The 16,673-nt window shown below is 42.5% G+C and overlaps 2 protein-coding genes across 3 annotated transcripts in view; one reads left to right on the forward strand and one right to left on the reverse strand.

Annotated features, from left to right (window-relative positions):
• LOC308389873 (formin) overlaps positions 1-12,523 on the forward strand; it is a 51,870-nt gene extending 39,347 nt beyond the window's left edge. The window contains exons 16-19 of one of the 2 annotated variants that reach the window (XM_080871462.1): positions 3,062-3,113; positions 8,902-9,051; positions 10,135-10,216; positions 10,327-12,523. In XM_080871462.1, coding sequence (XP_080727588.1) covers positions 3,062-3,113; positions 8,902-9,051; positions 10,135-10,216; positions 10,327-10,371 — 329 coding nt within the window. In that variant the 3' untranslated portion in view covers positions 10,372-12,523. The remainder of the gene's footprint in view (positions 1-3,061; positions 3,114-8,901; positions 9,052-10,134; positions 10,217-10,326) is intronic. The other variant, XM_080871463.1, reaches the window with a different exon arrangement.
• Positions 12,524-13,235: 712 nt separating this feature from the next.
• On the reverse strand, positions 13,236-16,642 carry grem1b (gremlin 1b). Its single transcript, XM_080871644.1, has 3 exons — positions 16,245-16,642; positions 14,965-15,600; positions 13,236-14,555 (listed from the first exon to the last, which is right to left on the reverse strand). The coding sequence occupies exon 3, from the start codon at positions 14,552-14,554 to the stop codon at positions 14,006-14,008; it is 549 nt and encodes a 182-aa protein (XP_080727770.1). The 5' UTR covers position 14,555; positions 14,965-15,600; positions 16,245-16,642; the 3' UTR covers positions 13,236-14,005.
• Positions 16,643-16,673: the final 31 nt, after the last annotated feature.

Genomic DNA, 16,673 nt, shown 5'->3' on the forward strand with positions numbered 1-16,673 from the left:
TACAACCAGTGAGATGGCTGCAAAACCGAGCTCCGGGAGACAGAAAGGCCCCGTTTTCACCCTGACACACAGCATGAGTCCTTTTTAAAACGGGGAGCTGTAATTATGTTTTGTTTTTTGGGGTTTTTTGCTACGTCAGACAGTCAGCTCGTTGGTAGAGAACCCGTCTCCTGGTGAACGTGGGTGTTTTTGTTCTTGCTGAGAAGGGGCGTCTCGGTGCCCTGTAAGACAGCATGAGGACAGGAGTCTACAGGCCTGTAGAAGAGATCACGTTGCGTTTAACATGGGTCCTATGTACTCGTGGGTTCCATAAAGCTGGCAGGACATCCTTAGCTGTGGCCTAATAAAGCCGACTCGCCTCGGTGGATCACTCTTAGGGACCAGGAGCAGATCTGCACTGACAAACTCGGACCATCTTGTCTCCTTTCTGACCCACGCATTAGCAAAGTCCTCTAGTGTTCGCTTGTCAAACTCATTTTACACAATGGGCCACATATAGCTCACTTAAGTGGGCCGAAGCAGTAAAACTCCACTTTTTGACGGTGTAAAGAGTTTAACTGCACATTTTAATGCTTCAGATTTCTTAATATAAGAATAAGCTGTGCAATTTCATCTCCGTCTATGTGATAAACCAAATTCTGCTGTAAATAAAATAAATCTCTCAGCACGACTCTTCAAGCTTAGAAATGACAAAATTAATGTGTAAAACTGCAGAAATAGTTCTGGTATATTATTGCACAAACTATGCTGGAATTGTATTAATTTCCAGAAAATTTATTATGGTATTCACTGTGGATCCACTTAAAAAAAACATACGTTTCTACAGTAGATGGTGAAAAAACTGAAACTTTTTTGTCATTAAGTGGTTCATTAATCATTACTGAATTACTTTGGCATAGTATAAATGTCTGTGTGGGAGGTCTTTATCAGTAGAAAAAGATGTAAAACTAAAAAGTCCAAAATGTATACCCCCCTCCACATTTTCCGAGGCTATCCAGTGGATTGGAGTGGACCTAATGTTTGATATCCCTGCTTTAGGGTGATGAGAATTCCTGGAAATGACCCAAAAGGAAGAGTGTAGGGAAATCCACCACATCTGATTTAAACCACTTTCGCTAACTGAAGTGAGGCAACAGTGTTAGCTTTAATATTGTGATCACATCCTTAGGCCTGGTGGTGCCTGCATAAATGGATACTGTGGTTCTAGAAACTGAGCAGTGAGCCAGCTGAGCCCTCTTGTCTCAAAGGCTTTCTACCTGAACGGCAGTATGTAACCATAATTACGAGACTTCCATTAAAAATAAACAATTCTCCATTGCTCTTATCCTGTAACCTTTATCCTCTGGAATTTGCTTGTTCTTTTATTTTAATTTCTCCGTCATATGTCCAACCTTAAATTTTATATTTATTTCATCCTGTATACTGATTTTCTGGAATGTGCCTCTGTTTGTTTCCTTTGTTTAATCTTAAAATAAAAATCCAGGTTACGCTTTTTCTTTTTAAACACATCTAATCAACCACTTTTTTTTCTTTGCCGTTTTATTGGACGCTCTTTGAAACCTCTGGGGATACTGACACTGGCATATTTTTCATGTTGAATATACACCGTGACTAATTAAAAACAAATTCCTGCGCCTTTTTTCATTTTTTTATCTCGGCTTGCGTAAATCTCGTTTCACCGTCTCTCCTCGGAAAATGCGTGTGTATCATCACCTCCTCGCGCTTCCTTTGTTGTTAGTGAGTCAGTAACCAAAACTCCACTCGCTCAGACTGCCTGTGAATTACGTAGATGAAGTGAAATTTGCGCTTAACAACTGTCCAAGGAGCCACTTCTAATCTAAAGTCTTTGAGATGTGTCTCTGTTCTGTTAGTGGAGTTGTTCAGGGGTGAAAAGGGGTGTTTGGTTTGTTTTTATATCTCCAGCATCCCCTCTCAGACTGCTCTACATCTCTTTGTCATCTGGCTGCGAGGTAAAGCGGCAGTTTGGAAAAGTGTGTCAGAGTTTTAAAGCCTCGCTTTATTGTCCTTCTCAGCATGCGCGTCTCATAACTTTCTAGTTAGCGACTAGTGGTTTCATGTTTGCACGGGGGAGCGGAGGAAGAGAAACTTCACACATCCTCTCCCTCTCTGAGCCAATCTCTCTCTCGCTCTCCCTGAACCCTCCCTCCCGACTCCTATGCCACCTCTGCAAAGTCGCACCAGAGGGGTACCTCAGGCGCCAGCCTGACCCCCACTGAGACTAACGCCATTGGTCACGGCCCCACTCCTCTCCCCCCCCCCCCCCACCACCTCCCTTTATCCCAGACATTGCCACCCCCCCTTCATTAGGTTTACCTTAACCCTCTTGCCCACATACATGTTTAAAAAAAAAAAAAAGAGAGAGAGATGAAAAGTAAACCGGGTGGTTGATCGAAGGCTTTAGTTCACCTTCTCCCAGAAGACCCCCAAACCTGCCTTTGAACAATTTTTTGGAGACTTCCCCCTCTTAAATCTTCAAGTAGGAAAGGTCCCCCATCATTGTAAAAAGGATGAATCTGGAAAAATGCTATAAATCTGAGATCACAGGCACTCTCTGGCCCTAGATAAATTCTTGCACCTCGGCCTGGCCCGCCGCACACATCTGCCTTGCATTTAGACACTTTTACATGGCAGGAGTCCACAGGAGCCTCCAGTTCCCAAGCCTCTCCGCTCAGCCCTCCACCCCGGCTTCAGCACTGCATCGACAACACACACACAGACACGCACACCTCAGCAAACGGACCACCATCCTGAGGCTGAGGTGAGGATTCGCTCTCGTGGGGACTCGCGTGCACAAACACACAGAAGTAATGTCAGACTTTACAAAGTGCTTAACAGTTGCTTGGATAACATGCTCACCGTCAGTGACATCTCAACCCCCACAGCCCTTCTTCTTCTCCCCTCAGCTTTGAGGATGATTAATGAACACAGCGCCCCCCTCTGGAGTCCGCTTTTAATGAAACATTTGGTTAGCAGTGTCTACACAAGCCTCATATTTTACCCCATGACCTGTCTGAATGTTTTCTTTCTGTGTTTTTTGCAGCTCAAAAGGAGCATTCTGCTGAAGAGGACCAACTTAATGCAGCACAGAAGAGGTAGGAAATGCACTGTAACAGCTACAAGCTAATAAATGTTGGAGGAAAAGTTACACTGGAACAAACAAAAAATCATATTTTCCCATCAACACAGGGAAGTTTGCCAAGTGTTAGTGATTGCAGGCGCCACACAGCTGTGAGTAATGTAGCAAGCCTCAATATGAGGAGATAAAGTTTGTGGTATCTGATAACTAATGCTTTCTATGCATATAGCTGTATGCACATATTAAGGATTCTGCAAAGATGCACCAGTCTCGGCATGTAAGCACTTTGATGAGTGAGGCGGCCATTCGTTGGACAGGTATAAGATGATGCATATTTCACATTTATTGTTGAAGATTGGGCACACATTCATACGTGCACAAGGAGAGATTATTTGAGTTATTTATCTTTAAGACAGTTAAGCAACATGTCTTGGGCTTATCACCCACGTACTTTCACTGGATCCTCTGCTTCCTCCCTTGCAGTTCCAATCATTCTTATCTGCCATGTTTTGTGCAGAAGACTCCTGAGAGTTTTCTGAGAGGCATCTGATTTATAGGCGCGAGACCCACCGGCAGCTGCTGAGCTCACCGTCCGAGAGAAATCATATCTGGAACGTATCATATTGGAAAAAGATGGTGGAGCAGACAAACAAAGCAAATAGATTATTTTTTACCGTGTTTGGATAGCGAGCGGGATTGTTTGCTTTATATCGTAACTCGCCCGCTTCCAAAATAAATCAAGAAAAGTGCATAAAGGAGAAAGCGAAAGGCTCCGGACGCGAGTAAATGTAAACTATAAACAATTAGAAAGTTGATTGCTTTGGACAACACTATCACTCAGCAAATGGCCCCGAGCTGTTCTGTTTCATGTTGCTGCTTTGAGCCAAGATAATCACCGAGAGAATGGCTACACCTCTCCTCCTCCCCGGCCCCACCCTCGCCATATAGCGATGTTTCTGTTGAACCAGGCGCGCGTGCCTTTGTCTGCACCCCCCTTGTGAATGAGTGACACCACTGTAATGAAGGTGTTGAACTTGGAGGGGAATATTGATCAAAAGGGCCCCGCAGCTGACAGCACCTTTAGCTTTAATGAAGTTTTCCTTTAATTTCATCTAAAGAGGGGGCTGGCTGACTGGTGCTAGGTAGAGCGAGAGGGAGGCAGGGGTCTTTCTCGGGTTCCCACAGAGCCACCTCGTAAAAGTGACACGCCGTTGATGAATATGGGCGTCAGAGGGCTCTCTGGGCCCTGGGTGGGCTCTCACATCTGTGCTGGATGAGGGATCCTCACACAAAGGCATAACAGCAGCAGTGTTGAGATTATGGCTTGTGTTAATAAAAGAAATAGACAACACATCCTTAGTGCTACCTAATACCTCAGTCTAGACCTCATGAGGATTCAGAGTTTAAACGCCTCTGAGTTGAAGCTCGCACGCACACACACACAGCAGGCATCGACTGGGAAATGTGAATTAGGATTTTGACAAGAATTGGGGCTAGATGTCAAACCTGAGCATGATTTCACAGAAGATGTTACTGTTAACGGTCACCGAGCCTCCATGTCGGCCTCGTATGTTTCCGGCTTGTCCTTTGCCCTCTCCCGTCCTCGAGAGCGCAACCTTTCGGAAGCGTCATGAGTACAAGTACATTTCTTCAAATTTGGCACACGGACCCACTTGGCCTCAAATGTGAACCGAGTGCATTTTGTTAATCAAAGTCACTGTGACCTCAGAAAAAAACACATTTTTGGCTGTAATGCAAGAACTCTTGCAGCAATTATGAAACAATTTCAAGCAAATGTCCAGTTGGATGAAGTGATGATGCCATGACATTTTATACCCAAAAGATCAAGAGTCAAGTGGCCAATACTGACCGCTATAACTCAGCAGAGGGCTGGATTGTGTCCATATTTCATATTTGGCCTGATACGTAATTGGTGGAAGTTTTTCACCCAGTTCACGGCTCAGGTGGCTGACAGATCTTCTATGTTTCGTGGCTTAAGATGTGTAGAATCTTCTGTCATGGCTACAACGTTGAGCTTTTATTAACCAGGCTTGTGAACACATGTTATTTGTTTCTCTCAGTGACCTAATGTGTCGATACAGTAGACATACAGCAGAACAAGAACAAACAACCCTCATCGGAGAGCAGTCAGATCAATTACTTTGTACATTTTGTTAGATCGCACATCACAATCTGTCCCCTCTCCTTAGACCGTCTCCTGAGATGAGTCACAGCTCACATTCATTGGTGATGATGGTTCATCTGTTATTTGGACTTTATTGCTTCTTGTCGCTTTTTGTTAAAGGGGGAAAAAGAGATATCTTTCAATATAATATAACCATGTTTGATGCACATAATCATTGTCATACTTGCATATACATACATTTTATTAACAGCGATGCAGCTGCATAACAGCTGTCATCAGTTATGAGGTTTTAGTTTGAGTTTCTTTTTTTAATGTAACCTTTATTTAAACAAGATGGTTTTGAGAATTCGCACATATAAAATTATAAACCAAATGTATCATCGACACACATGCAGTTCTGTGCAGAAACTTTGGCCACCCTTCATTTCTTTTTGCTTTCAAGGAAGCAGACTTGGAATTCCATCTTTAGGCACTTTGTAAACAGCAGCCTGTTGCAAAAACACATCATTTGCTTTTATTTCTTTAATTTGTCAAAAAGATAAAACAGTTTGACAGACATAAAATAGTATTTGTGCACCACCAACATGGTCATTAGCAAAGAGCTGTTAGCTTAACTCATTCACTGCCAGGGTTTTTGAGCATTTTTACTCATTTTTGAAGAGCCACAGAAAACTGTGTGTTATGATCATATAAACGCTAAACCTACCAAAATGAAGAACAGACTCTTTTCTTCCATCCAAAAAAAAAGCTTGTTTCTACCATTTTCCATTCTTTAGTAATCAGCTGTAGAAGAGAGGTGGGTTCCACCAAAAATGCCTGTTTTGACCACAAAAAGGAGGAAAACGAGCTTTTTGTGAAAAATACATTTCAAGCAGTCTGATGTTCACTGACAAGCTGCCCGAGGTTGTATTCTAGCCCCTCCCATTGAAAAACGTAATTGACATCTATAGACGTCAATGGCAGTGAATGAGTTAAGTGTGTCGTTAAAAAAATTTTGAGGAAACTCTCGGCATTACAAGCATGCCTACATAGAAGAAACAAAGGAACTCTATCAGTAATGGTTTGACCCAGACCGCCACATTATTGAGACAGCGTGGGATCATTTTGATAGAGAATGAAAGAAAAGGTAGACGATATCCAAAGAAGCACTTTGAATGTCCTTCAAGAAGCCTGAAGACTGCTTAAAGAAATGACAAGGAAGCTTCCTGACAGAGGCTGTGGGTTGAATAAACACTGACTTTCAAGCTCATTGGAATTGTACAGCAACTGTTTTTGCCCTATATACTGCATTTGCTCCCTAGTATGCCTTTTATACATTTAAAAAAAGTCAACAGACTTAATGAAGACCCAATAAAACCACTTATAGAGTAAACAATCATGTATGCTAGACAGCCTAGACGCCTGAAATGTGATTGGAGCACAGCAAAAAGTTGCAACATTTGAGCAGCTTAACAGTTAAAATAGCACACACAAAAAGATGCAATGGCTTGTTTTTAATGAAGTAACTTAAAACTAATTTAGCAAAAATGTTTGTTTTGTTTTTTCCTCTCATCTGTCCATAGTGAGCGCTGAAGCCTTTTCCTCAACATGCACTCCTAATTTGTCTGCTTCGTGTTTGGGCTCCACTGAGGTTTTCTGGTTCTGTCCTCAGTTCCGTCTCATTAAGCCTCCTTCTTCCCCATCATGCTCAATTTCATTTGGCCCAAGTGCCAACTCTATAGTCATTGTGCAGTTATGGTTTTGCTGCTGTTAGTTGGTATATTACTCTACTCCGTCATTACATATGAAAAGATGGCCTCCGCTTTGTGCCTCTGCTGAATCAGCCAACAACACGGGGGTTTATGCCTGTAATCTTTTTGCTGCCAAAACATAGGAATGCAGAGTTGCCTGTCTAAATACTTTGCTGATTCTCACGTCTGTTCATGGTTTTGTAATGGGTCTTTTTTTATAGCTGTCAGTGAGGAATGCTGAGCTGTGGGCGCTGCAGTAAAACCCTCTCACGGCAATGGCATCATAGCGTGGATTACTGACATGTCGTCATATGTGCAAAAGTGAAATCAGCCTGCGATGGCAAAATGAACAAAGGTCCGCTTGATTTTGTTTGTTTTCTAGGTATGTGCGAGAGTGTTTGCATCTGTTTTGAGTGAGGCTTTGTGTATCGGCTTCTTTCTGCTTGCTCATGAGGCTAAAAAGAAAAGCTTGTTGCTCTGATTAAGTGCACGCTTTTGACATGATGACCCAGGGTCAAGAGACGAGCCGGTGGAGAAGAGACCCAGTTCGTCATGCCAGAGCAGACAACAAAGCTGCCTGTGACAGCACGTCTGTTTTGGTCAATCTAAACATCTTGGAACATTTTCTTCTTCTAGCTGCTTCTTTAGATTACAGGATGATCTACAGCGCTCTCCTGTTTTTGTGCATCCCAGCAAAAATGACGCATCACTTGGAAATGGGAAGCAGACTCATGCAAAAACTTTTCTTTCTTTTTTTCCAAACTTGTAGCTGGCCGTCTGGTCACCATATTGTGCACCATTTGACTCCAAGTGAACTTGTCTCAGATTAGTGTCGCACAAAAGCCACCTAGCATCTGGAGGTCAGAGCGTATTTGGGCGTCAGTGGGACAGGAGAGCATCCCTTGAATCATGGCTCCCTTTTATCAACCCCCCTTTTTTGGACAGGCACAGGCCAGAAAATGTCTTTCATGTTTGGGTTAGAGAAGGGGGAATCTGAAGCAGCAGGCTGCTTTTCTTGCCTCGTGTGTGCCGCTGAGAGCCTTGCGAAGACTTCAGATTTGGTTACAATTGAATTAAGCTGAGGAGCTGGCCTTAAACAGTGTTGTAGCTCAGTGAGTAGAAACACCCTCAAAAATCCAGACTACATTTATTCCTCTGATTTGTCTTTGTGTTTTTATGCGTGCATTCCCGTCTTTGATTTGTCTGCCAGTGAACATGTTTTTGTGGTTGTGAGTTCCATAGTAGCGTGTGTGTGTGTGTCGTGTGTATACTTGTTTAAATGTGTTTCTAGGACCACTATACTTGTAGGGACCAACAGTCACTTGTCGGGACAAAATGCTGAGCTCACAAATTTGAAGGCATGTTTGAGGCTCAAAATATGGTTTTACAGCTGAAGTTACATTTAAGTTATGGTTAGAGTTAGGCATTCATTTCTGGTGGTTAAGGTAGGAGGCTGGGAAAAGCATATGTGAATTTAAAGTCCTCACTAATATGTGAAAACGTACGTGTTTGTGAGAGAGACAGAAGGTGTGTTTGGAGGAATAGGAGCCTGTTCTTGGCTGTCTTCATCTCTTCTGGCAGTCTTCCCATGCAGGCTGTGGAGGTCAATGTGATAATGGAGCCGCCGCTACTGGCTCTCCCCTGTGGCCCAGCAGGGTGGACGCTCTCCTTCCAGCTCTGTTTCTCACCTCTCCTGCTGACTCTAAATCCATCATTTTCTCTCTACATTTTACTATTTTAAACTCTTTTCCTCTCTCGCTCTCTCTGGTTTCACGGGTTTACATACCGTAACTGCCTTGTACTTTCTAATGTTGTTTAAAATCCAGATTAGTTCACAAAAACATACTTTCAGTCAAAATCTGAGATTATTTATGTGTGATAAGACAACACTGTTTGAGCCTTTGCTGTGTTTCCACCCCTCCCTACAGTTTCCAGGACGTGGTGAACTACTTTGGTGTTAAGCCAAAGTCCGGGGAGAAAGAAGTAGCTCCGAGTTACATCTTTATGCTTTGGTACGAATTCTGCAACGATTTCAAGAACACTTGGATACGACAAAGCAAGAACATCTCCAAGGAGAGGTGAGCTGGTACCACTACTGGGTTAAGTCTCAGAAGAAATCAGGAGAAAGGAGTCAGGAAGGGCGTTATTAGGGTTACTGAATAATCCAACAATCTTTAAAAAAAAACAAAAACACATGACTGAATTTTCCCTGTTTTCTGTGAGTATGCTAGAAATAATCATTCTAAAAAAAACTAATGTCAGGAAGGGAATGTAAAACTTTGCAAGACTCAAAACATAATCATTTCAGATTAGACTTCTTTGTTTCTGTCACCTTTGGATTGGTGCTTAACACCTCTGGACATCATGTCAAATTAGCACTAATTGTACAAGGGTGATGTGCAGATGCCGGGTTGTAATTAAAGCAAGGAGGGAGGCCATCAAAGAGGAGGTGAATGGGGGAGTAGCTGAGGCCTTGGTCCTGCAACAGGGGCCTGAATTTATGTTTCCTCTGACCTGAGGCGTAATTGGTAGTGGGCTGGGGGGTTCCAGAAAAAGGACCGGCAAGCGGACAGTGGCCTGTGGTGGTTTAAAGGCTGCGTGTTATTAGAGAACTGATAAACACCGTAGCGATGCTAAGCTCGAAGGAGGCGGTGAGCTCTCGCTGTCCAGAGAGACTGTGTGGTCATTTTTATGCCACATTAAGTATCACATGGTTTCCCTGTTTACTAGGTAATCGTGCCGCTTGTTGCTCGCAGCTGATTGTGCTTATGTACATTTAACTTTATTTTAAATACTGTTTGTGATCCCATTAAAAAGCCAAGTGTTTTGTTTTTTTAAGGTTGCCTCATTATCTCATCAAGCTGCTGTCATTCTCTGCTCATTCCCACTTAAAGGGCTTTCACTGACCGCAAACTCCAGAGTGGATCAGAGAGAGTGTGTGTTTGTGTGGCTGGGGGGGCACTGCATGGCTCTGTGGTGCCCCAGGAAGATATTTAAATGTCTTGCTCTTATAAACAAATTCACAAGAGTGCAAGGATGAGAGGCTTTGTATTTGATCTGGTTACACTTGGTTCCCAATTGATTTGCAGAAGTTTCATTGTGTACTTCTTTTAACTGTCTGATAATGTTGAGCCTTGCTGGTCTCTTTCTTCTTTCCATAGGTTGAAGGAAGCCCAAGAAAACATCAAGAAGATCACAGCAGAGAAGAGAGTCGAAACCAAGAAGATCAATGCCAACAGTCTGGTGAGAGCTGATCTGTATTCAGAGACCAAATGGAATTTCCCAAAAGCCGCTCTTTCTTGTGTCGCAGCTGAAATCGATGCGCTGAATCTTTTTGTGGTTCTTGCCAACAGAAGGAGAGGCTGCGACAGAAGGAAGCCAGCGTGTCCTCCAGCTGAGCAGAATGATAAGTGGCAGAGCAGAAGAAGCACGGACCGGCGGTGGTGCGCCAGGAAGGGTGCAGGGGCCCATCCATCCTGCAGTTACCACCTGCCTCAGCAGCACTGGACCCTACCCTCTGTTCACCGTACGGACCCACAATAAAACATGGTCAGACTTTTACTACTCCCACTACCGTATCTGTGCCCCACTAACAGCACTGGACATCCCCTCCCCTTCCCCTGTTCTCCACCGCCTTCGCTTCGAGGCTTTTTTGGCACAACCCCAGTTAGCGAAGACGATTGGCCGCCGCAGCCGCAGCGAGGGGAGTCATAAAGGCCAAAGGGTTGACCTCATTCATGCAGCATGGCGTGACCCCTGAGTGCCCAGCTTGTGAAAGGTCTCCAGGGTTCAGCGGGATGCACAGCAGAGCCAGCTGACACATCCACAAACGTCCTTCTGGACCTCTTCCGAAGCACGAGAAACAGTTTCTTTTCCAAACTGTATCAGATGGCGTATGTGTTAAAACGATGCCCCAGCGCGGGCTGTGTTTCTTAGACGTTGTTGTCGACCTACAAACAGATATGGCTTTACTGCAAGTGTCTGCTGGGAAAGAAAAAAAATCACTGTTGACAAAACAGATCTCTCACTTGGAGCAGGGAGAAAGAACTTTCCTGTGTCTTTCGCTGTAGCGGGTAGCTTTTCATTCACCACGGCTCATTAAAACTCTTGTAAATATGTCATGTAGTAGAACTGGCAGGGACTGTACAGCTTTGGGAAATATGATAGATTATCTATGCTGGGCTTTAAGTGCGGACGAAGACACGTCGTCTAGAAGTTGAGTGCGTGTTTAAAAGGGGCGGGGGGGCCTATGTGTAAGAATGTGAGGTTTTGCTGTACTGCACCAGACTGACCTCTCCTGGGTGACGGCCAGAGGAGAGCAGAAGCTGGCAACAAATGTGGCCCGGAGCCTCGGCTCACACAAAATTGGACTAAGAAAAAATAATAGTAATAGTTTTGAATGACACAACAGGTTTTGGGCTCACCTGCAGTTTTAAAGAGAACTTATTAATCCTTCAGTGAATGCTGTACATGACGTTGTCCCAACACAGTTTTAAGCTGCTTGCTTTAGCTGTATGTTGCTGCACGTCGTTTTACCCCCCATGCTGACCGCATGCGTTGTTTTTGCAGCTGTCTTTCACTGTTTTGCACCTCCTTTTTCCTATGCAAGAGTAACGTTTCCCGTTAGAAAATGTATAAATTATATTTCTTCATGATGAAATCTTATTTTATTTTTGAACAAATAGAAAAAGTGTAATAAAATCATGCTTTATTTTCACTAATGTAAGATGTAGCTATGCTCCTGTATCACTAAAGAAAATTGTATTTATGTAACAAAATAATTATTTTATGCCCCCCCCCCTCCCAAAAAGAAAAAAAAAACAGCTTTGTTTTGTATATTTTGATTGGTAACTGAATTGACTAAGAAGTTGCTTGATAGGTCAGTTGATTCATGGGTTGTTTTTTTTTTTTAATGTATGTTGTAAAGATTTCCAGCGTGCTCATGGAAGTCGAGTGCTTTGCACAGAATAAAGACAGAAAGTTTAATGTTTATATTTTGGAGTAATGATGACTGTATTTTGGGTACTGAGAACATTTAAGATGATCACCTGGAGCCATGCGAGATGTTATACCTCAGATTTCATCGTCACACTATCCATAAACTGCCCCTTCGATCGATTACTTGTTTTTACCCTCCAAAGTCTTTCACTTGTGCCATTTATTTTGTATACAAATCTATATAAGTCGAAACTTTAAAACTGCTATATTTTACTCCAGAGGAGTTGGAAAAACAAAACCAGAAACATAAAAAATAAAGAAAATGAGCAGATGCTGACCAAGGAATTGCTGTAGCCTCTACTGTATGTATGATGGTTCATGTGACCTTCAGTAGCTCTCATGTGAATGCTTTGTAATTTTATGGAATTGTTTTAAATTTCAAGAAATAAACTGTGGGATGCTGAATAAGTGGGGCTTATTTTGGACGAAGACGTGGACTTTGAAAGATATGTTAATGCGGCTTCTTTCAGTTTTCTGCTGTCAACGCCTCGATTTAGGCCCGCGCTGTGAAAATATGATATTTATGTAAGGAACCTGAGTCATTCGATGATTCATAATTCAGCCAGACTGTTCAATAAACTGAGTCAGAAGTTGTGCCAGTTCCTGGAAATCTCCTGAAATAAAATAATTGGGAGGAAATTCTCATAACATCGGTTTAATGGATGTAAAATTGGATGAGGTTGGTATTTTAATAATTTGAATGAGATTTAAAACTGTTATTACATATTCATTAAAAAAAACTTTATGTTGATCAAATAAGAATCAGAAAATTTCCAAATGATTTTTTTTTTTTCCTTTTTTAATGAAATGTTGGGACCTCCCTCAACTGTAACTGACATCTATGTGAACCAAAGTAATGCAAACTGTGACTGAATACATCAGTCGTATTTATTGTAGACTGGCTAAAGAACAAAGCCTCTAGTTCTAAAATTTTCCCCCCATCACCCACTTATTTATAAATATGTTCATTTAGTAGAACATCTTTTCATTTACACTTGAGAATTCCCTTAAGAACCTGACAGATTTGCGAGCCTTGTAACCAGATGCGGTGAAATTGAATCCCATCATTTCAGCAGATCGCTGGAATAGCTGACTTGCAGCTTTTTTCCCAAAACGGACTTTAAAATATATTCCAGGGTCTGAATGCGAGTAACTCGGTAAGATCCTGGCTCGGTGCAGGAGGGGAGCAGGAAACGGTGAATGGAGGGATTCAGCTTTTTTGTTTTTGTTTTTTTTTTAAACACAGCAGATAATTTTCGCAGTATTCCAGCATCCATTTATTTAGTTTTCGTGGATAATTTAATCAAATGAATAAACAAATGGGTTACATCAAAAATGGCTTAACATTTTACAACTATTTCACCTCGGTAATGTATAAGCCACCACTGTACACTTCCATTTAAACTAACTTCAGAAGCCATAGTTTCTATATTTGACTAAGCTCACAACTTCAAAAAAAAATAAAAAATAAAATAGAAAGAAAACTTCACTAATGGACTTCGAAATTCACAGAAATCAATTAGGTTAACCTTGAACGATTCTTGAAATATCGAAATAAAATCATTTTTCTCCTTTTACAAATAAAGTCGTTCGCCTATCAAATTCCACACAGTGGAAACATCCAGTTTAGCAAACATATATGCGTAAAATGCAGGATGGACGGAGACGTTTAACAGTCACAAGGACTGTTTTGGAGCAGTTAAATAAAACCGGTGTTCTGCAGTCCTGTGGGGGCGAGGAAGCCGTGCGTAAAGCATGCCCATTCCAAGTAAGAGTTTCCGTGCAGTGATCTTTTTTTTTAGTCTGGTGATGTGTAACAAGTTGCTTTTGACGTTTTTTTTATTATTTTGTTTTAAGTTGCATGTCCATATTGGCTCACGTGCTGTACAGGAGAGACGTAAGTATCAGCGTGTGCGGTGCTTATCTCCAGATGGAGACGAGCACAATTTCTTGGCTGTGAGACAGCTATCAAGTCCACTAAGAAGAAGAAGAAGAAAAAGAAGACATGAAACACACACACATAATCGCTGTGTTTTAGTCCAGGTCTATGGATATGCAGCGACACTGTTTGACGCGCTGGATGCGCTTCTTCTTGGTGGGCGGCTGCTGGTCCGGACAGTTCAATGTGAAAGTCATGGTGGTAAAACGCTTCGGTTTACAAAACGAACAGGACTGGAAGGCGCCCTCCTCCCTCCGGATGTGCCTGGGGATGTAGAAGGAGTTGCACTGTCCGTAACAGAAGCGGTTGATGATGGTGCGGCTGACGCAGCCCTCCTCGTGGATGGTCTGTTTGAGAGGTTGTGTTTTGCACCAGTCCCGTTTCAAATACTGGCGCTCCGTCACATGTAGAGCTTCCTGGCTGGACTCCAGCACTTCGTCGGCGGGTGAGGATGAGCCCGGCCTCTGGCGAGAGCCCGAGCCCGCCTGCGGAGTCTGCGGTTGCTGCTCCGATTCGTTTGGGTTGCTTTTGTCAGGATGAGGAATGGCGCCTTGTGAACCTCTGTTTCTTTTTGAATCCACCGGAGAGGAGAGCAGCCCAATGATGAAAACCATACTGTAGAAGATATGCGTGGAGTTGGCCATCCTTGTAGAGAAAAAGAAAATGGTTCGTCACTCACACAGTTTTCGGCTCTGCATGGGTTACGCACAGCTGTCATAGTTTTTACGCTGCGTAAAAACGCACCGAGGGAACTTTTTCCCCATCATTTCTTCTTTGTTGAAACAACATGAAAAGGAGGCTGACGTTTAAAAGCAGTCATTCATTTGAGCCACCTCAGTCCAAATAAATGACAGAATAATATAATTATGTTCCCATAATTATCCATTCTCCAAAATATTCCTGCCGAATTTATCTAAAAACAGTAATAAACCATGTCACATGTCCTGTAAACCGTTAGTGGCTCCACACTTGCGCAGCAAGAGATAGAAAAGCATGCAGTTTTACCATTTCTATAAGTTATATATCATGATGTTTAAAAAACAAATAGAAATACCTGCTATGCAACACTGCTGCTACAAGTGCGATGATCTGGTCCTCGAGCTTCACTGCGGCACCTTTCGAGATGATAGGTACCTACTGGTGTCGACTGTGCACTGGTGGGACTGTGGATGGGTGGGAGACTAAGAGCTCCATAGACAGGGGCCAGGGGGTTTAATACAAATTGCTACAGCGCCGGACTGTCTCCCTTTTAAATGTCTGCCAGCTGAGATGTGCACAGCAGTTATTGGCTAAGCACGATGTAGAGAAAATCAAGACTATCCGCCCCCTCAACAGTTTCCCTTAGCCCACAGACAACCGAGAAACAGTGAAAGAAGGCAGGCAGGGAGGGAGAGGGAGCTGAGTGCGTACTGGGGAAAAAGTAAAAGTGCGATTTTTGTTTGTTTGTTTTTGTTTACATGTTTCAAGAAGACACGACCATAATACGGTGCATTATATGTAAATGTGCAACTATAAATGAAAAGCGGAGCTCGAGCTGCTAAAGCAAACAAATGCAGTTACAGACAAACTTTAAAAGATGAGCCAAAATGCAGCACCTCTGACACCAGTTAGTCGAACTCCATTTCCATCCATTCAGCAGGGTGATAGACGTCCAGCCTGAAACAAGGGTAGCTCTTCATGTATCACAGACCTGAGAAAAACAAAAATCATTAAAGGCATTTTTTTTTAAATTGCATTGCTTCGTACAATCGCAGAAAAAGCGCAGTGGTGTAGCCTAAGCCAGAGTATATGTTTAATCATTTCACTAATACCTGTTCATTTATGACCCAAACGAGTCACGTGATCTCGGCTTAGGTCCATATTTTATCAGCTCAATTGTTTTGTGTGTATTTTTTTTTAAATCAGTCATCTTCAAGAGGAAGTTTGGGATTAGTCTCATAGATGATGTTGTATCCTTCATGTTTGGCATTATTGAAGGCATAAACGTTTGCCTTTTCAATTTATTTTTTTTAAAAAAGTAAATGGTTTTAGAAATTGCTGACGTGACTCTAAAATGACCCAGTTGACGGATTTTTATTTATTTATTGTCAAAAACCTGGCATCCCTAAAGTTTTCTTAACCATTCCAGCCCTGTGAAAGGGAACTTTAAGGAAGCTGATAAGTAGCCGCACCACCTTCCCCCAGCATAAACCCATCCGCTTATTACATTGCCCAATCTGACGTATTTAGGGGTCATGACAACGTCATGAGTCAACAACCCCCCAAAAGACCATGCGCTCCGGTCAGTGCAACATGAGATTAAAGCGTGGCATTCTGCCCCAGGTCCAGTCATACCTCACACACATGAAGGATGGCAAGCTTCCAAATGGGCTGAGGAATAAATCTCCAGGAATGATTTTAACCCTCACCCGATCGGGAAAGGCTTCCGAATCTGCAGGGGGGATACAATGTCAATTTGCTTTCTTCATGCCGGGTTAGTCAAGTACATAATGTTACATTTTTAATAGTATCTGGGGCTTTAGTTCTCAGTTTGAGTCAGATTGCTGACTCAAAAAATAAAATGTTGGACAAAAAAATAAAATAAAAATAGTAACCGGTTTTTTAAATCTTTATATAAACTCAACTACGTTTAAATAAATGTTGTAAATAACGTCATATATTTCTCAAGTAATATATTTTAAATCTGGATAGACCTTCAACAAGTTAGTGTAAACACTCTAAACTTCCAGCTGACACATTCTGGAGGCCTGCGCTAACATCCCA

This window comes from Rhamphochromis sp. 'chilingali' (genome assembly GCF_963969265.1).
Source record: "Rhamphochromis sp. 'chilingali' genome assembly, chromosome: 21".
NCBI lineage: Eukaryota > Metazoa > Chordata > Actinopteri > Cichliformes > Cichlidae > Rhamphochromis > Rhamphochromis sp. 'chilingali'.

Coding starts and splice junctions, on each gene's coding strand:
- grem1b (XM_080871644.1), bottom strand. CDS start 14,554: ATGGCCAACTCCACGCATATCTTCTACAGTATGGTTTTCATCATTGGG.